The 21,067-nt window shown below is 37.2% G+C and overlaps 1 protein-coding gene across 6 annotated transcripts in view; it reads right to left on the minus strand.

The window, feature by feature from the left end:
- The window catches only part of LOC134660623 (zinc finger protein zfp-1), a 47,695-nt gene extending 33,742 nt beyond the window's left edge, over positions 1–13,953 (minus strand). For 3 of the 6 annotated variants that reach the window (XM_063516397.1, XM_063516396.1, XM_063516393.1), the window contains exons 1-14: positions 13,729–13,952; positions 11,513–11,649; positions 9,200–9,279; positions 8,952–9,116; positions 8,776–8,851; positions 8,492–8,613; positions 7,631–7,780; positions 5,830–5,911; positions 4,800–4,928; positions 4,408–4,558; positions 3,529–3,700; positions 3,215–3,310; positions 2,863–2,978; positions 2,397–2,475 (exon numbers count right to left, since the gene is read on the minus strand). In XM_063516397.1, the coding sequence (XP_063372467.1) occupies positions 2,397–2,475; positions 2,863–2,978; positions 3,215–3,310; positions 3,529–3,700; positions 4,408–4,558; positions 4,800–4,928; positions 5,830–5,911; positions 7,631–7,780; positions 8,492–8,613; positions 8,776–8,851; positions 8,952–9,116; positions 9,200–9,279; positions 11,513–11,621 (1,527 nt within the window). In that variant the 5' untranslated portion in view covers positions 11,622–11,649; positions 13,729–13,952. Of the gene's footprint in view, positions 1–2,396; positions 2,476–2,862; positions 2,979–3,214; positions 3,311–3,528; positions 3,701–4,407; positions 4,559–4,799; positions 4,929–5,829; positions 5,912–7,630; positions 7,781–8,491; positions 8,614–8,775; positions 8,852–8,951; positions 9,117–9,199; positions 9,280–11,512; positions 11,650–13,621 lie in introns of all 6 variants that reach the window. The other 3 variants (XM_063516395.1, XM_063516394.1, XM_063516398.1) reach the window with 3 other exon arrangements.
- Positions 13,954–21,067: the final 7,114 nt, after the last annotated feature.

The raw sequence follows: 21,067 nt of genomic DNA on the forward strand, positions 1-21,067 counted from the left end.
TATGTTAAATAATGCCTTCATGTGATTATTTATAAGTAGATTTTTATTATCAAATCGTTCGCATAGTAATTCCCATGCCGTTTTGTAGTTTTTAGCTGTAAACTCAAGTGATTTTATTACGACACTGGCGCTGCCCTCAAGAGAGGAGCGTAAATAATGATATTTATTTATCTCAGGAATGGACTCGTTCACATGGATCATGGCTTCGAAGGTGTCGCGAAACTCCAACCATTTTAAGTAGTTTCCATCAAATGACGGCAGTGAAATGGTCGGTAAACGAATTTTACTAACAGGGCCCGTTTCGAAAGTCGATTGGGCTGTTCGTGCAGCTTCGGAACCACGGTCATCATTGTTCTGATGAGAATCAATTATTTCTTGTGTGGCTGAGATGAGAGAAATGAACTGCGTTTCTATGGCGTCCCTTTCTTCCATCTGTTCATCTAACTTAACACTATTCATTTCAATCTGTGTTTGAATCGAGTCAAATTCCGAAAATAACGTTTGCAATCTAGCCAAACGAAGAGATATTTCTTTAATTTGTAATGAAGTTATGTTTGAACGATCCATTTTTTGTATATTAGAAAGATACTCCTTATATCTCGTTACACGGCCCTTATAAGTGCCTCTTTGTTTTACTAATTCTTTTACAGCTTCCTCTGACATTTTCAGTTAATTATTTATAAACTAAACACACTAATTCAATCAAGGGCAAATAAATAATTAGGTAGAATAATTTGTGCACTCAAACCCAATTAAGAGTCTTGACAACTGGTCCACTGGCACGTTGACTTGCAGCGAAGTAGGTGACGTGACGTGACTGACGTGCACGACAACACGCACTGCTTGGCACAGGAATGTGGGCAGAACTCCCGTAATCACTGGAATGCACGGTTAGGACCGTATGAGTTTAAAGAACACACTATTTTGCAGCTGATTTAGGGACTAATCTTAAAGTTTGAATCGAAATTCCTAACGGAGCTCTTGTTATTCTGGTTTTAAGTAACTGAAATTGTATTAAAGGAATAATTTGTTATAATTTTATTAACTAAATAAAAATAGCTTAAAGCAAGATATGTAGTGAAGAAGAAAGATTAGATTTCATAAGAATTAAGCAGAATAAATGCTGTTGCTATGCAAAGCTGATGCAACACAAAATGGACGCCGCTTATCGCACTGAGTAGATACACCTATTTAATGCTAGCATTTTACGTAGTTCATGAATGCAAGTAGGCTATCCTTAACTTTATGCACAGGAACGAATAAGCAGCGATTTTAATACCTATAGCACTGATTAATTAATATTTTATCACGAATTATGAGCACTTCAAGGTCTAGACAAAGCGGAGGGCTGAGCACTATATTCACACAAATTAAGGGGAATGGATGGATCACAGGTGTTAAGGAAAATATAGGATGGGCTACTTTCCTGAATAATTGCGATGACGAACACTGGATGCAGGTGCAATTGTTGCAATCCGTATAGAATATTCCGCTCGCCCGTCTATGTCCCGTTAGATTGGAATGTGGACTTTGGTACCAAGTCCTGTCACGGTCGCCACTTGTCGGAGCTGTTATTGATGAACAGCTCAGCTGAGGGGTTTGACTCTTCAAGAAAACTCCTGCTTCACGTTAACTTATTATAATTTGCTTTTTACAATAGTTTAGGTATGTACATATGAGACGGTAGTCGAGAGCCGTGTGTGTTGTGCGCGGTGAGTGCTCGCCGCGGTCGTGACGTCATCATGCTCCGCAGCCCTCACCCCTCCGGGACTGGTTTGACCGCTGGTGCGTTAACACTATTATACAATTCATTATTATAAAACTCTTCATTTCATAAGTACCTAACCGAATAAACTGAATCACTGCTCAAGACTATCTGATGTAATTTGAAAGGAAAGTACTTATGAAAACGATTAGAGTAGATAAATCTCCAGCCCACATAATATTGTGAGCTTCATTGGCTATGCGCAGGACAATAGTGAGTGGGTGTACCTATCAGTTTTCATTACATAAGAAAGTTAATTCGCATGTCACTGTTTTTCTTGACATATGCTGCAGTGGCACCATATTTACTGCTCCTAGCATATTATAGGTACTTTACACAATTACACATAGCAAATAAAGAACTTTCAAAGGATTGAATGGAAGTCGAACGGGTCTGCTCCCACGAGTTGTACCGGTAGAATGAATGTTTTTATTATGATTAGTTCTCTATCGAACACACAGACAAAACTCAGTAGAACTCGTAGGACCGATTCAGCGTTGTGTTTGATAGAACTAGAAGCAAAACATCCCACTAGTTCCACCAGCACAAGTAACTGAAGAACCAAGGGTGATCGAGCGTAGAAAGCGTAGACGAAGTACGTAAATGATATAAGAAAAACATTGTGACTGACCTGTGGATGGGAAGGGGACCTTATGTTGGTCACCGCCGGGTTTCCGCCGCTGGGGCCAGGCATGGGGCTGGGTAAATGTCTGCAATTTACGATTTACTCTTATTATTTAAACAAGTATTTCTTACAATTAAACTTTACTATCGGTTTTGCATTAACATTTGTATAAGTAGTCGTTGGTGCGTACAAACAGCAACACTCCTATCCTAACTGTACATCGGTGGACCTTATTACAAATAGCACAAGGTCCACCGATGTACAGTTAACAGTGTGGGCGATGGTACCACAGAAATGCGCATAGGTAATATAAAATTAACCACTTATAGGTATATATAATCTGTCAACAGCATTGTTCATACGTTACCAAGCGAATTCAACAAGTGTTGATTAATTCTAAATTTTATTCAAATTTAATATTCTAACTAAAACGTAGAACATTTATAATGGGAGGTTATTGTTGTGTAAGTACCTGGGGCTGGGCTGCGCGGCGGGACTGTGCGCGGGCGGCGGCGGCGGCGGCGGCGGCGCGGCGCTCACGCTCGAGAAGTGGGACACGCCCAAGTTCTCCGCTGCTTCCGTCTTAGCCTGCCAACAATGTTTTCATTATCTATATTTATAAATTATATGCTTTCAAACAGACCAAATTATAGCCATAGCTTTTCCAACATTCAAATTAGCTATCACCGTACCAAATTTAGCGTTTTATTCACAAGTCCTACACGATGTACACACACTACACTTTTATTCAAACTATCGCCAGCTATAGCGGAAAAGCCTTGGAATGGCCACAACTGTTGAACCTTGAGAAGCGAAATTTATACCTTCTTGATAATTTTCTCTGCGTTGTCCATTTGCACGTCGTTAGACAGCTGCCCTTCCCACATACTACTGCAACTTTGTGAGTTCATGTCCGATACCTGTTCATACATATTGTGAATGTGTATAGATTATGAAATTACATATCTATAGAAAAAAAGGAAAGTTTAATTCTAGTGAGTCACTTTTCAAGTCCTTTAAAAAAAGGAATAATGCTTGTGTGTGTATAGGTAGAAACATCAGCGGTCTAGCGGTTGGTTTTAGTAGCGTCAGCAATGAACGGGAAAAGCTTCGGTGTGGAATAAGCGTGTAAAGTCACCGCAGTGGGAGGCGGCGTGGGGGCGTAGTCGAGCGGCGTGGGCGTGCCGGCCGCGGTGACCGCCTTGCGCTTCTTGGTCTGCTTCGTGTCCGCGCAGTCCGTGTTCGTGATCACCGACTCCTGGTACAGAGGCTTGGCGGGCGCCTGCCCTGTGGCCGAGCTCGCCGACAAACTAATAAGAACGAAACGCACACTAAAAACTTTGCGACGGCACCATCAATCCCAGCCTATAGCATTCAACCTACTCTGCACATAGAGCGGAACTATCTGGTGATTTATTCTCGAATTGAACGGCATATTCGTGCAGTACTGGCGTACTGTATAATTCCCTTGCCATACTTCAATTAACCTCAGTACTGTTTGAACTGAGACTGACTGAAATAGCATAACACGTTCGTGCGTTTCCTTGACAATACGATGGTAAAGGATTATGCACTACATCTGTACACACCACTTTGCCTCATTTTATCCACAAATTTATACCTAGATAGCGTCAGATATGTGACACTTTTGGTAAATTGTGACTTTAATTGCTACCAATGAAATAATACCACCCAGGATTATATGCAACTAATGTTTTGTGTACTTAATAAATCAACAATTATAGCTTGTATACCTATGGGTAACTGACAACAATTTTCTCCATATTATATGTTCGTTTTAAAACAGGAAGGGCTGGATTTGATCGCAGCAGGAGGAGCGAATAGATCCTTATGCTGTAAACTGGTGGAATTCGTTTCAGAGGCCTAAATTCCCCGACTTTATGATAATGAAATATTGAATAGCTATTGTTTTTACCAATGAACTACGACGCTGTCATCACGTCACATCGGATGACACCAGGTGTCATAGCTAGTCAGTTTGTAATAAAAAGAATACCTGGGAGGTGTTGGTGTTATAGCGGGCAGCGGGACCGAGGTAGCAGACGCCACCGAGCTGATCACCCCGACTGCTTCCGTAGACTTGGAACTGGGGGAGGTTGCCGGCAGACTCGCTTTTGGGGTGCTGCCGGGAGTAGACCCACCAGGTGCTATAAAAACGTAAAATATGCAAGTTTTATCATGGAACATAGGTGCCTACGAGCGCAAACGTTTCAGCTAAACGAGCCGCGTTTCTGCACGGCAGGTGAAAAATGTATTTAGTTTACTGCCCTGGATATAAAACGCATAGATAACTCCTCATTCTAGAAATTCGGTTCAGCAGTAGAACATGAAATATGCAATATATAAATATACTCATAAGAGTCATAAGTGTAGGGGAGCAATAGTTACGTTTGTTAGGGGGTGGGGGAGCGTCGGAGGCCTGATGCTGCGGCGACGGCGCCGGCGTGCTGCCCTTGCTGCCCGAGCCGCCTTCCGTCGCAGAGGACCCGCGGCGCGACGGCGATGGCTTCTTCTTGTCTGCCACATACACGATTAATTAGCTTTTGATTTTGACAAACAACTATCTGTCAAAACTATCATCAGTAGGTGGTGCAAGTTTTTATGGTGGACTAACTTTTTTGCGTGGCATTGATGGCAACAAATCATCACTGCCAGCAAGGAAGTGTAGTTTTAGCGCAATCAAACGTTATTCTTTTATTAGAATATTACAAACAAAACATTTACGACTAAGACAACTAAACCACTACCTATAAATAAAAAAACGGTTATATAGTTTTCGATGAAATGATGTTTTACGAAATATAAGTTTTGAAATATTATTCTTCGCAATGGGAGTAAAAAATCCATAACCAAGCCAATAACAGTTTTCACTGTAGCTTGAAAACAAAACCACACCGCCGACGTGCCGATGAAGGAACCTACTACTCACTAATAGTTCGTCGGCGAATGTAGCGAAAACATCTCAGGTTACAATGTGCGATAAAGCAATGTTCTAAGCTTTGTGTCACGCCTCACATCGGTGGCGGGGCGTCATACGGTCATGACGCCTCACGTCATATAAATCCGATCCAGCCATCGTTAATGAGGAAGGCGTTGTTTGTTCATGGCATCTGGAAGAGCCAGATTCCATGCGATGACAGAGAGACTCAAGATGACGGGTCCAAAACTATATACGGAAACCATTAATTTTATCTTATTTTGATAAAATGTATGGAATCGAATTTACTATTACTACTTGTTACCTTTTTGAAAGTAAAAAAAAAAAAAATTTTTGAAACTTTCAAGTCATGTATTTTTTTTATCATTTCCATATAATGTACTATTTTAATATCCACGTTATTGTGATAAAATTCAACATGTGTCCCATCTCTATTCTCGACTTTGATTGCTGATCGTAAAGATATTCATAAAGACTTACCTGTAGGCTGTGGAGTGTTTGTCGGAGTCTTCGATGAATTAGGAGTGTTCTTTCCCGAGACACCACCTGATTTTCGACCAGGCTAAAAAAATAAGCGACAGCATTACTGTTTGTCACATCACAGGGAAAATAAATTATTATTTATGTAGATATTGTAAACTACATAAGGTTACTGGAATTTTCATTTGAATAATATCATTATCATCGCAAGTAACACAACGCTATTAAAATTTAGATTTAGAAGAAATTTAACTTGTTTACCAACAACCAAAGCAAGAAGGTGTTGTAGACTATACGGTGAAAACCAATGTGCTCTAAAGAAAGAAGATTACCACGAAAAGCTTGCCTTAGCAAATCAAACCAAGTGCTTTTATATATGTACATGTATATATATATCCCGTGTCGAGTAACGTAACCCGACCACGTGCGGGCTGCACGGTCACCTACAATGAATTTAAAAACTGGGATAAGATATACAAATATTTATATATCTGGCCCAACCTAACGGTATTAGAAAACTTACTTAAGAGTCCATATACGATTTGAGATCGGAAATCACTGAGGTACCCTATAAGCAATTCCCAAAAATGTTGTCTATTTTGTCGATTGCAATGTCCTATGCCAATTTAATGTTGTTAGGTATTTTTACACAGAATCATGAGCTCCTTCGATGCTCGTGGAAGAAAGTGTACTGAAATTACGAATTTACTTTCGTGCCGTCCGTTACGTTCATGTACCTAAATGAATTAGTAAAAAAATTGAAACAAAAAGACTTCAGACATCTATTTCCTATTAGAACCGAAAATGCTTGTGATATTGAGTAAAAATATCATAAATCGTAGAGGACACCGAAATCATTAAAATGCTCCAACTTTATGAGAAATGTCCTATTATTAAACATACCTACGCACAGTTTGCCATTTTTAAGTTAGTTTTGTCATTTGTTTTACACAGGTTTAGCGAGAGTAATATCCCATTTTATGACTTTGGCCGCATTGACATTACCATTGTTGGATATTGGTTATATGTTTTCATCACACTTGCTCATAAAGCATGGTATTTACGCAGGTTTAGCGAGAGTACTAGGGACCGTGCGTGTTTGAGAGTTCGGAAACGAATACTTGTCAATTGATACGCCACGGCAATAAAAATTGTGTAATATTTTAATTTTTAATTGCTCGTCTTGGCGGGGGCACTAGTAGTGCCCCCAGATAAAGTTTGATGAAGAAAACAAAAAAGGTATAAAAAAAATATTATTGTATTTCTAGATGTTCCAATCGTGGGACATCAAATAAACTGAATAATGTGAAATTTTATAGCTTTTCAACCAATAGCGCTTTTTTTGCCGTGGCTAATGTGAAAAACTAAATCTATGGATAAGTGCAGTAAAAAAAGATATGTTTGGTGTTTGTTTTTAACTAGTCACACTACTATATAATTCCTGGTTCAGATCCGGCCTGCGCCACGGGAGACCTGGAGGGCCTGGTCACTTTGTCTTTCGTATATGATACTCGTATACATCTATTTCGATAAAAGTTCATTCATTCCATCCGCATTTAAATGACCTTCTATGCTTGAATTTAACCTAAATCTTGATATAGTCGAAGTAGTATAAAGGTTGAGCGAAATCGACACAACATCGTATACGGGCGTTTAAGTAACTATAATCGCCAGGATATCATGTATCCTATATAAATCGCAAAAAAAAAAATTTAATTGCTGAGTAACGAAACCAAGGTGGCTGACTAAATTTTTGTTGAGATGTATGAATGATTATGAAGGCTATATATTATACACATACCCCCTTGGGCTTAGCAGCATGTGTAGGGGTCCCGCTCCCGCTAGCCATGGGCGACGCGTCGCCCTCCTTCTCACAGCTGGAGTCACTGGACGGGCTGTCATGCGACACTGGCTTGTACGGAGGGATGGTCTTCACGTTTCCGCCCTTTTTCTGCACAGTCAACCATTTCGGTTCTAACTTATCCCGAATGAAAACGAAGCCTAACCTGCGCGCGGGGTTATAATATTCGGATCGTACCTCAACACCAGGTTTTACGCTACTTGCTACTAATACGATACTACTAGTGGTAATAATGTAGTGCGTGTCCAAGCATCGTAAACAGGATAAATAGACGCTTAAAATTGATATGAAGAGCGTAGGTATTGGTTAGTTGAGTTTGGTTAGGCGGTCTAGTTTTTCGTTTATAATCTGGTTTCCCGTTGTATTAGTACAAACTTGTAGCTTTGCGATGATGGTGACATCATAATTAGGAAACGAACTGTGCGGTGGTCGGTTATGTGATTTACAGTATGTGTGAGTCTTCAAGATCTTGTAATACTTATACATATTATTTCCATTTTACATTTGAGTAGTGAAAACGTTGAATCAGAAATATTTTATTCAACTCCTTTCTTTTAGTAATTCATTTCGCCTTATTTGCGCAAACACGACCTGGCATTTCTGAATATTTTTTGCTTTTATATGGAAGATGAGATTGAATACGTAAATTTAGGAAAATAAGGCAATATGAATTGCCAGCATCATAAGGCAGCGTATGTAGGAACGTATAGCCAGCAGCAGAAATAGCTAAAATACAAATTTGAATTTAATATGTAATGCTGCTGACTGTACATAGCAATAACAATGTAGCTGAATACTTACCAGTTTACTGTAATGGTGTTGGCAGTAGCCACAATATTTGACGTTGTCCAGGTAGTTGCCGGCCTCCTCGCAGAGCAGGCCCAGGCTCTGAGCGCAAGTCACGTGGAACTGTTGTTTGCACCCTACCAAATACACCTTGTTTTGAAATTTAGTACTATTTGTTCCCTTTGATTACTGAACAAAATTATACAATGCGTCTGCCTTTTTACATTAAGATGTAGAAATGTATAAGTTAGGTTTTGTTAACATCCCAAATGACTGCCACAAGAGTAATGTCTGCTTACCAGATTTGTTACACTGCATACACGCGCCAGCAGTAGCTCTATGAGTTTTTCCAGATTCTTGACAAATATAGCAATTCTGAAATTTAAAAAAATCGACAAGAGTACAGTAGGTACATACAAAACCAAGGCCAGGAATGAAATAGATGCAAAGGCACGACGATGTCAGTTATAACTACCTTATTGTATCTCTCGGGCGGAATCAGTCTTAAAACAATTGGCTCCATAGACGTGACATTGCCGAATCGGACCTCGGGTATGTAAAGTGCACATACAACATGAGCCCAGCCTCCAGTATCGGCTCGTTTGAGAGCACCAGATTTAGAGGGACACAGCTCGCATCGCTAAAATCACACAAAGGTATCATTGCTGTTATCATATAACACTATTCTTATCACTTATTCATTACTATCTGTTTGTTATTTACCACTTTCCCTTTGGTTTCTGGACTCTCGCATTTTCTACAGTACCATGGGCCAGTTGGCACTGTCACAATACCGTAGCATGCTAGAAAATAAAACTTTACACATGTATATATTACAAAGGAACCTAACAAACCTTTTAGGACAAACTATGGAGTATTGAGAAACAATGTATATTGGTTTAAAGTGTTATATGAAAAAAGAAAACTGAGCCTTATTGTTAATGAATAGATTGCATATGAATTAATGTGTATCATAATGGATTGAGTTCTTATAATTGCAAAATTGGGTGTAATTTACACATTCATGGTAGCCACCACAGACCAATGAGGTTTTAGCTTGCCTACGCGCCTTAATGACTGATCCTGAACGACCTTTAACACCGTGCCCTTTCGGTTTGAATACACTTTAACATTATTTTTACATAAACATAATTCGGACAGTTTTGTCCTAACAATGTGACGAAAAACTCTTCTTATTAGAGCAACCTCACAATGACCATTTTAAACATACAAGACATTCTAGATAATCAGAGGAATGAGCCAAGAATTTAGTGCACCATCCAGAGATGGTTAGGGGAGCAGTTTGTTAGCGGGTAAACTTCCCTTAGTATTTATCGACTGTCGACAAAGGTGTAATAAAAAAGAAGAAACAATGTTGATAATATAAGAATGATGTTTGAGAACGACTACTATTGTTTCCAACAAGACGGAGCTCCATCCCACACGGCAAACTCAGTTTAAGCGTGGTGTCAGGCAACTTTAACGGGTTTCTTGCCAAAAAAAATTAATGGCCCCCAAGTTCTCCAGATTTATTTTTTTACTGGACTTTTTTGTATGGTTGTACATTCTTTCAAAAGGTAACTAGTGGCTCTGTGAGCTGTACACCTCGCGAGCAGAGCTTAAAACTGAATAAATGTATGGCAAAAATATTTATTAAAATATAGGTATAGTACATGTAATATAAACAAAAAATTAAAAACTACATAAAGCTACAAACAAAAATTAAACGAATACGCTTAACCCGCGCTTGATAAATAAAAAATACGAATTTTTAAATTTTTTCAAAATAAAAAAATAAAATAAAAACTACGAAATTTAAGCATAAAAAAATACAAAAAGTTATGTAGCAGTATACAATTACTGGGGATGGAACCAGGGACCTGCCGATGCAAACAAAAAAAGCGAACGTTTGCAAAATACGCCATTATAGGTCTTACTAAAACTGACGAAATTTAGCTACTCATTCTCAAGTCAAAACTAAATATCTAAATACCGCCAAAACCAGCGATACAAATTTTCTGAATTTTTGGCCATTTAATCTATAAACATATCTCAAAAAGAAAAAACTCTTATGATACCGATACGACTATTTGTTTAGGCGGGAGCTATCACGACTCCGCCATTTTGAAAATTTTCTAAAATCCGGATCGACAAAATAATTTTATTTAGTCATAGAATTCGGTCACAAAATTTCACGAAAATCGGTTAAGAATTGCGATCTGTAGAGGAGAACATCCGGTCATACAAAAGCAAAATGCCCGAGTCAAAACGTAGACCTTCGCTACGCTTCGGTCAATAAAATAACTGTAGAATAAAGAATTTTGAGCATTTAATAAGTTATTGTGCAAATTTGGGACGAAATGCCGACGGAGGCAGTGCGTGCCGCATGAGCCGCATGTGACAAAAGAAGGTATTTTTAATCCATTATTTGAATGTTTAGTCCACAACGGCCAAACTGATACATTGTCAGGGTGGTTGCGATGCAAGTATTATGAGTGTGACATCGTGTTTAGTTCAAGCGCTCATAGCACATACATATCTTTGCAGGTCTGTGGTGGCTACATATTAAAGAATAAGAGGCAATAATAAAATGGTAGATATTTTCGCTAAATCAGAACCAATATTGTTTCTATTCACGCACATTCATCACATAGGGTTGAGCCCTGTAAAATTGTAACAAATGTCTTAAGGTAACACTATAAGAAGTATAAGACAAAGAAATCTCATTGACAAAGTAAAACAATCTCTACTGAAAAAAAATTTGGAGACTCGCTTAGAGGTATGTCTTTCCCCATCACATAGTTTCTTTAGAAAAATCTGACTGTATTTAGCATTAACTTTGTTCGTATTTATGGCATGCAAGCAAGGAATTATGTACTTTATACCAGTGTAAGAAACATACACTATCTGATAAACTTTACATAAAATAAAATAAAGTATATAAATGTGAGTTAATATGTGTTCAAAATGCGAAAGTTTTAAATATTATAAAAGTATATATTATATACATGCTAATATTGAGTTAGTCTTCTGCACCTTGATGAACTGCAACTGTGCATCCGTTCCCGTCGCAGTAGACCAGCGGGTTGTCCGGCCAACCACGCTCGTCCGAGCACACACAGCATCCTCCTACCATCTCCTTCATATTGAACTCCGCATTATTATTTCAAAATCTGCAAGAAGTTCATTACTGATGGTAACACTGCACTCTCCTATTTAACATAGTCTAGTCTATAAGTGACTTAATAAGATAGGAAATGCATATTGAAATGTGAACAAGAGCTAACAAATCAGAAAATGATTAATTAATGACATACCACTTATAATTCACTACTATATTGTCAATAGGAAAGACAGAAGAGACAACATAGGGTTTTGAAACATTTGTGACCCAACAGGATGTTTGACAAATTAAACCATAAAATAAAAAGATATTTGAAAAATATCAGCAGATATATCAATTCATGAGACTCATTATATTAATCATTCAACATCCATGAATTGATTGATAATAATTTACTTATTTTATATAGGTACCTATTATTGTAATAATATGCAATGAAGAAACATTTACATGATATAAAAGTTATATTGGTTCTTATGTTTCCACTTTATGAGATGTCAATCATTTTCTCAGCCCCTCTATTTTTACCCTTTGACCGTCAAGGATGCACATAAATGCACATAAAACCTTCAGGATTATGCATGGCGTCTGGAAACCATTATTCAGGACTTGGTGGTCAAAGGGTGAATAATTTACTTAGTAGACCTGAATTAGGCATAAGGTGTAGGCATAATGTATTCATTTTCATCTGTTCCGGAATTCAATATACAACATTAACCGAATACTAAGGAATGTAAACCAGTTTTTAATTGTATGAAAAAACCGGTTATGAGCCGAAATTTCATACAAGCAAAAACCACAGTATATGAAACTTATGGGGCGAAATATATTACTCTATATTAGTCAACACTTACACTGCCAAAGTTTAAAACAAACTATAAAGTTTAATTAGTTTCACAAGTTTTCAACTATCAAAGATATGGTCTTAGCAGAAACATTGCCAGTGAAAGTGTTAATGCATATTTATACTTTCAGCACTAGAAAGTGTAACACTGAACATGCAGATAGACTTATGGTGTTAAATATCAGATTATAAAATCCAAATGCATTGTGTGAACAGGTCAGACTTAGTGGCATTAGTTAATCTAATCAAATTCCCAAAATGACTAAATAGTAAAAGTGCGAATTATACACTTAAAAGATACCTACACACTTCACCGTATTTGTGCAAATATGGATATTGGATATGAATTGGTTATTTTTATTTCTAAAGAAAGAGAGGCAACACTAATTTTGGAACAAATATGGTGAAGTAGGTATTATAAGATAAGAAAAATGAATTATTCCGGATGACATCTGTTTATGAATGAAAAAACAATGGCATGAAAAACAGTCACCTCAAATTGCATTTAACTCATTTGGATATCCCAGCTGGTTTGGTAGTGACCCTGTCTAATAACAGTCTTGTTTCTAAAAGATATATTATCTTGGCTGATGTAATGAAGCACTTCCAACAAGGGTAGATAATTAGTTATTTACAGCCGCTGTCTTGTAATATTTAGTATAAATCTAAGGAGATGATTGTCTTGAGACAAAATACCAGCATGGACAAAAATTTGCATTAAGTGTTTGCAACATTTGATTATATACATTTGACAATAAGTATTAGTAACCATACTTACCTAGTACTAAGAATACAAGCTGTGCTAAGTTGATCTTTCAGTCTCATATTTTTTTGTTTATTTATGAAAGTTTTTTTTGGTATTTCATATTTACAAGGAGTTAATTTTCCTATAAAATTTACTTTTACAGGAATTAGACAAATAAAACGTGATTACGATATCTTGATATAATTTATCATAATAGGTTAGGATTAAGAAACCTTAAGTGTTGATAAATAGACGGTTGATTTGATATCTTATTAATATGTATACGATATTAAGAGTCACATATTCAAGAGCTCCATAACCAACAAGAAAAATCCCTACGTTCGAGCTAATACAATTTGAAGTCAGATGGAGACCATGTTATGAACACTAATGATATGATATACAGCTCCCATCTGATAGTTGCATATTTACCACAAGATTATTTATCCGTTCATGGTCGCAGAATATCAATATCCCGGTAATAACTCATTCTTTCATCTTTACTTTTGTTTGATTATTTACAAGCGAAATCACCTCACCTGCTCCTAGCAATAATGATAAAATGAAGTCATAATGACACACAATCTTAACACATACAATAACATTTACTGGACGCTGAATAATAAATGATTACATTTACTACTTTTAAGCAGTAATTAAGATTAGATTCTATACACTCGCAGCCATTAAATCCAAAAGCAAAGCGAAGTAGCATAGGTAAAAAAGTGCATTTTGTTTTGGATGCATACCACAGATAGCTATCAAATGTCGTGTTTAAGTAGACAACTTCCTCGGCTTTTTGCTATAATAGAAAGAAATATCTCTTTCTCGCTCTCACTTATGGGTGTGGCGTACCGTGACCATAGAAGGTAGCATCCTATAGAAGTGGTCTACGCGTGCCTCCGTGAGGGACAAAACATACGCTATGATTGGTCGAATTTATTTGTTGCCCACCATAATCCATACTAATTTATGGTGGGGAATAAAAAAATGTGAGACTATGACAAGGACAAACAATAATAGCGCTTTCGCTGCTACTCCTACTGAAAGATACATAAGACTATCCCGTTCTGTCAGTTATCTTACCCAACACGGTTGTCAAATTGCCTAGACCATGTTATAATAAAGACGGCTGTGCCCGCTTCTATTTTTAACTGACCATGCATTAGTGCTCCTAAATCTTTCCCTGCGTCTTCCTGATTCTACAAATATTCAATCCTATAATAAAATTAAATACCAAGATGCAGTTGAATATCTTCATAATATTGACTACTCGTTTATCACAAGTACAGCTGATGTTAACCAAGCATTTACTCAGTTTGTCGACACATTATCTACGGCTATAAAAATTAACTCTAAATCTTGCCCTGTACCCTGTAGGAAGAGAACACTTAAACCTTGGCTAACGCCAGGTCTTTTGCGGTGCATTCGCCATAGAGACCGTCTTCACAAAAAAAGTCAGATAGATCCAAATAATGAAGTTCTACTCATTTCATACAAGCGATATCGTAATTATTGTAACACTCTTCTAAGAAAACTGAGACAAGAACATGATAGAGTCAGACCAAGAAAAGTCTGCAGCAGATTTGATAGCCCACGCAGTGCAAGTGTTATTTTAAACGTCAAACTTCTATGAAATTATGACGTATAAATAACACTTGCACTGCGTGGGCTATCAAATCCGCTGCAGACTTTTATTGGTCCGACTCTAGGACGTTGTTACAGTGTGCAAAGTCAAATAAAGAAACATGGACGGCCATTAAATCAATAGTTAACTATAAAAAACTGCCAAGCTCAGCTCATGAATTAATTAGCTCAGGAAACAAGGCTTCTGGTGATATTGAACTTGTCAGTGACTATTTTTCTAAGATTGGTCAACAATTGGCTGAAGTGATAACAAATAATAGTGCAAATTTAACTAGACACAGTTTTGCCATGCCAAGAGCTTTACAATCCATAGTTTTATTGCCACCAGAGGAAGATGAAATAGAATCCTTAATACTTAGTCTTAAAACTGATTGTGCTACCGGTTGGGATCTTATTACAGCAAAACTGCTTAAACTTGCAAAAAATGTAATTGTTAATCCCCTCACAAAACTTATTAAAAGATTTAAACAGGGGGTCTTCCCGGCGGTACCTAAAAAGATCCTTAATTACACCTGTTCATAAAGGAGGAAGCAAAGACAATGTTACTAACTACAGGCCAATCTCAGTTTTGTCATCATTGTCAAAAATCCTTGAAAGAGCTCTAAATAACCGTCTTGTCAAATACTTGGAACACCACAAAATCTTATCAAATAGTCAATTTGGATTCAGGCCTGGCAAGAGCACGGAAGATGCCGTCAGTGCTTTGACAGATCACGTTACTACCCTACTAGATACTAAAAAGAAATGCCTGGGCGTTTTCCTTGATCTTGCCAAGGCATTTGACACTGTCTCGATTCCAGAGCTTATCCACAAGCTGGAGTGTATTGGCATAAGGGCTCACATGATTTTTAGTGACTTCCTGGTCAATCGTACACAACAAGTTAAAATAGGAAACACTGTTACTAAGGATGCCCCTGTCATTTATGGAGTGCCCCAGGGCAGTATATTGGGACCCAGTTTGTTTATGATCTACATAAATGACCTGTGTCAATTATCCCTTACAAAAGGTAAAATCTTCACTTATGCTGATGACACCTCTATAATTTTCCATGGAGATACATGGGAGGAAGTATATAGTAATGCTGAGATAGGACTCCATAAAATCAATAGCTGGTTACAAAGAAATCTACTTACCTTGAACTTAAGTAAGACCACATATTTACAATTTTCTTTAAATAAATCATTTATGTATAATAGGGAACTTAAGGTTCACACATGTAACTTTCAGACAGGAACTGACTGTACTTGTACTGTCATTGCTAAATCTGATTGCATTAAGTATCTGGGAGTACTGCTTGACGACAGACTGAGTTGGCAGCCACATTTAGAGCTAACCTCAACACGGATAAGAAAACTAGTTTATATTTTTAAGAAATTAAGATCTGTATCTGAACTAGATTTATTGAAAACTGTGTATGTTGCTCTGGCGCAGCCAGTCATTGGCTATTGCAATGTTGTATGGGGTGGCGCTTGTAAAACCCACATGATAAAACTGGAAAGAGCCCAGAGATCCCTGTTGAAGGTCATGACATGTAGACCATATAGATATCCAACGAGTCTATTATATAAACAATGTCAATTGCTATCTGTCAGACAACTATAGTCCGTCAACCAAATCTTGTCAGTAGCAATGTAAAGCAAACTAAAGTAGGGCAACACTCAAAGAGCAGTATTGCGCTAAGAAAAGCAGCAATGTACATCGAACCAAAAGATTATTTTTTTCGCTGAGCGCGCCCTGCGTACGTCAATTCAAATTGTCACTCGCGGTTTATTGAAAAAATTTGAAACGGACGGACAATTTAAAAGCGATGTTAAAACAATGTTAATCAAAATGATGAACAAATTTGAAGATATCAAAAACAACTCCCTATCGTAGTGCTTATATTCTCTTTGTTCCCTATCTATGTCCTCTAAGTTTACTAAAATAAAATCATATCAAAATGCAGATAATTAGATAGTGCATATATTTGTTATTTACAATATAATATGCCACTTGTTAATGTAAATTAGTGTACTCTTCTGGATGAATATGACATACCTGTGTAATTTTTTTGATTTGACAATATATACCATTGTACAATAGGATAACATATTAAAAATAAAACAACTGATATTTGGGTGTTTATTTAATTTAAAGGTAAATAAGATAAGGGTCACTTTAGCTTACACTATAATTCAGGTCATTAATTGAAAAAATATAATGAAGTTAAAGTCCGTCAACCAAATCTTGTCAGTAGTAAAAGGCGGCAAATTTGAAAAATCGCGGGTTAGCAACACTGTGTTCAAATAATTCCAAAACGCGTGTCATCTGTGTTTTATCTGTGGAATGTGGATCGTGAATGACAGCCGTCACCTTATTTGTTTTCATTTGGTTTTCATTCTGAATCGTTTCTGTTTCAAGAGATATTTCTGCTGTCACCATTAAATATCAATACATTAAACAAGATTAAGCAAAGCTAAGGGGCCTACAAAGTACAATGTACAATCATGCTCGTTGATGGTAAACATTACTAAAAATTGAGGTTATGACAAGTATTGGAAGAACTCTTTCGAACTTTTAAGATTATGTTCAGTTTTTTTGTTTTAGGGTTAAAAGGCATAAATAAAATTAAAACGTATGCCTAAATCTATCCAACAAGACCATAAATTGTGTCCTGGAAACCGTCCATAGGCCCACATGTCAAATATTTTCAGCAATCAGTTGTGACTATTTACAAAGGTAAACCTTTTAAACAGTATTAAGAGCCATTATTATATCGCCGTTCTTTCGCAATATCTACCTAATCTATACATGTTTGTTGCAGGATTAAATCTTGCCCAATATAAGGCGTTCGTAGTAGGTAGTATCTTTTCAGACAATACTTACCTATGGCGGTTTATGTACGTGTACAACGCAACCAAGTCGAAAAGTGACCCTTATCTTATTTACCTTTAAATTAAATAAACACCCAAATATCAGTTGTTTTATTTTTAATATGTATATTATACAATATGTACCAATCAAAAAAATTACACAGGTATGTCATATTCATCCAGAACAGTACACTAATTTACATTAACAAGTGGCATATTATATTGTAAATAACAAATATATGCACTATCTAATTATCTGCATTTTGATATGATTTTATTTTAGTAAACTTAGAAGACATAGATAGGGAACAAAGAGAATATAAGCAGTTGTTTTTGATATCTTCAAATTTGTTCATCATTTTAATTAACATTGTTTTAACATCGCTTTTAAATTGCCCGTCCATGTTTCAATTTTTTTCAATAAACCGCGAGTGACAATTTGAATTGACGTACGCAGGGCGCGCTCAGCGGAAAAAAAAATCTGTTGGTTCGATGTACATTGCTGCTTTTCTTAACGCAATACTGCTCTTTGAGTGTTGCCCTACTTTAGTTTGCTTTACATTGCTACTGACAAGATTTGGTTGACGGACTATACCAATGTTACCGGGTCACTTCAACCAAGCATAATACTCTGTAGTATTCTATTGCATCTTTGTAAATAGTCACAACTGATTGCTGAAAATATTAGACATGTGGGCCTATGGACGGTTTCCAGGACACAATTTATGGTCTTGTTGGATAGATTTAGGCATACGTTTTAATTTTATTTATGCCTTTTAACCCTAAAACAAAAAAAAACTGAACATAATCTTAAAAGTTCGAAAGAGTTCTTCCAGTGTGTACTTGTCATAACCTCAATTTTTAGTAATGTTTACCATCAACGAGCATGATTGTACATTCTAGGCCCCTTAGCTTTGCTTATTCTTATTTAATGTATTGGTATTTAATGGTGACAGCAGAAATATCTCTTGAAACAGAAACGATTCAGAATGAAAACCAAATGAAAACAAATAAGGTGACGGCTGTCGTTCACGATCCACATTCCACAGATAAAACACAGATGACACGCATTTTGGAATTATTCGAACACAGTGTTGCTAACCCGCGATTTTTCAAATTTGCCGCCTTTTACTACTGACAAGATTTGGTTGACGGACTAGTGCGTCAAGCAAATCTTGCCAGTAGCAATGTACTGCAAATTAAAGTAGGGTAACACCATGTAACACTCAAAGAGCAGAATTGCGCTAGGAAAAGCAGCAATGTACATCGAACAAAACGTGTTTATTTTACCGCCTTTCATATTTCATACGTCAGTTCGAGTGAATTATCATAACCTCAAATTTTAGTAATGTTTACCGTCAACTAGTATGATTGACAAAAAAACATGTTTCGGTCGGACACTAATGATTGTACATTGTAGGCACCTTAGCTTTGCTTGAGGTCATGCATAATCTTGGTATTTAATGGTGACAGCAGAAATTTCTCTTGAAATAAAAACGATTCAGAATGTAAACAATAAGATGACGGCTGTCATTCACGATCCACATTCCACAGATAACACACAGATGACACGCGATTTTGGAATTATTCGAACACAGTGTTGCTAACCCGCGATTTTTCAAATTTGCCGCCTTTTACTACTGACAAGATTTGGTTGATCCAGTATAAAATAGATTCATGACCGTGACATTGGTGCGGTGCGGTAGTGTTACGACTATACCTCTATGGAGCGAGTATAACATATCTATAGTTATATAATATCATTGTCACACGAAAAAGGCGCGAAATTCAAAATTAGTATGGGAAGAACAGTGAACGCATATAGAGTCTGTGCGGAAAGAGAAGAGTCGTGGATTGTATTGGGCCCCATACATTCCACGACTCTTCTCTTTCCGCACAGACTCTAACCTGGGGAAGAAGGACCTGAGTCTTACGTTGAGAGTTTTAAGCCACATGCACAGAGAGAAAGAGGAATGGTCACCCTTAACATTTGATCCAATACTTACTTTACTCTCTGATTTGATCCAGCAACTTAAATTAGATACTCTACTATGCCGCTATAACCGGAACAACTATCGCTTAAAAATTACACTTCCAAGTGTTTAGGTTAATAAAGTTGTTCATTCCAAATTTCTAATCGATTGATTTACATAGTTGTTCTAGTTCTCGAGATATTTAGCAATGTGACAGACAGACGGACAAGAGTCGCAGGTTCCTTTTATACCTTTTTGGTACGGAACCCTAATATACTATGTATTACAATACAAGTGCGAAAATTAGGAAATTCGCAACGAGTGGCGATAAATTGAAACACGACCGAAGGGAGTGTTTTTAATCGACACGAGTTGCGAATTACCTTTTCGCACGTGTATTGTACAAAGTTTTACAGTATAAAGCCCATTTAATTTTTGACATATGCACGTATTGTGGTAGGTAATTACCGCACTAGGATGGTAAAGTAGCACCATATGTTGTACAGTATAAATAAATTATAAAACCCCCCACAACAAAAAAGAATGCCAAAAATGCTTTACATCATTTTGGAAAAGAGATCATACTCTTCAAACTGCTGGATCGATTCCTATCAAACATAGCTAAGAAACACCGCAAGGAAACTCGCTTTCACTTTAAAAAAAAACGATAAAATCCCAAGCATTCGTAGCAGAGCTACGATGCCACAGACAGCAGGACATTGGCGTCAGACATGTTTCACTCTCTCTCTGTACGTTCTTAAATTATGTGAGTGACCCATTTTTAATATACCTATTTAATATACTGTCTGTGTCTCACGGAAGTTTTGTTATTAAAATATAACATCCCTCTTTTTGCACCGGGGTAAACAAATAAACCGTCATATGGATCACCATTCGACGCGACTTTTAAAAGTTACTTCCGGTAATGTTTACTAGGTGCATCATAAGCAGGCGACGAGAAAGAGTGCCCCGGGGTTTCAGCGGTAGCTCTACTTTCTCTCCGTGACGTCAGCCGGGTGTAGGAGGCAGACATAGGGGCGCCACTCTCATTGATCCGGCAGCTCATTCAATGTCAGCATCCAGGGTGCGTCCCACCCCACGCGTGTCCTCGATTCTCTAAACAATTGACCTTTCACTTGGAACTCAGGTTGGTTTTACTGAAGCGGCAACATTCTGAACTTTTATTATTGTTTTTGTTTTTCATACTATATACGATGGTAGCAAATAAGAATACGGTTCGCCTGAAGGAAATTAAGCCGTAGAATGGTTCTTGAAGACCCTATTCGTTTTAAAAAACCCATCCACCCCAACACCATAAGGTTGAAGCGAAAAAAAAAACATCCCCACTTTACGTGTATGGGAGAAAGATACTGTAAAAAATGTTTGTGTGTGATGACTGTGATTG

Source organism: Cydia amplana, chromosome Z, assembly GCF_948474715.1.
Source record: "Cydia amplana chromosome Z, ilCydAmpl1.1, whole genome shotgun sequence".
In the NCBI taxonomy this organism is placed as follows: domain Eukaryota; kingdom Metazoa; phylum Arthropoda; class Insecta; order Lepidoptera; family Tortricidae; genus Cydia; species Cydia amplana.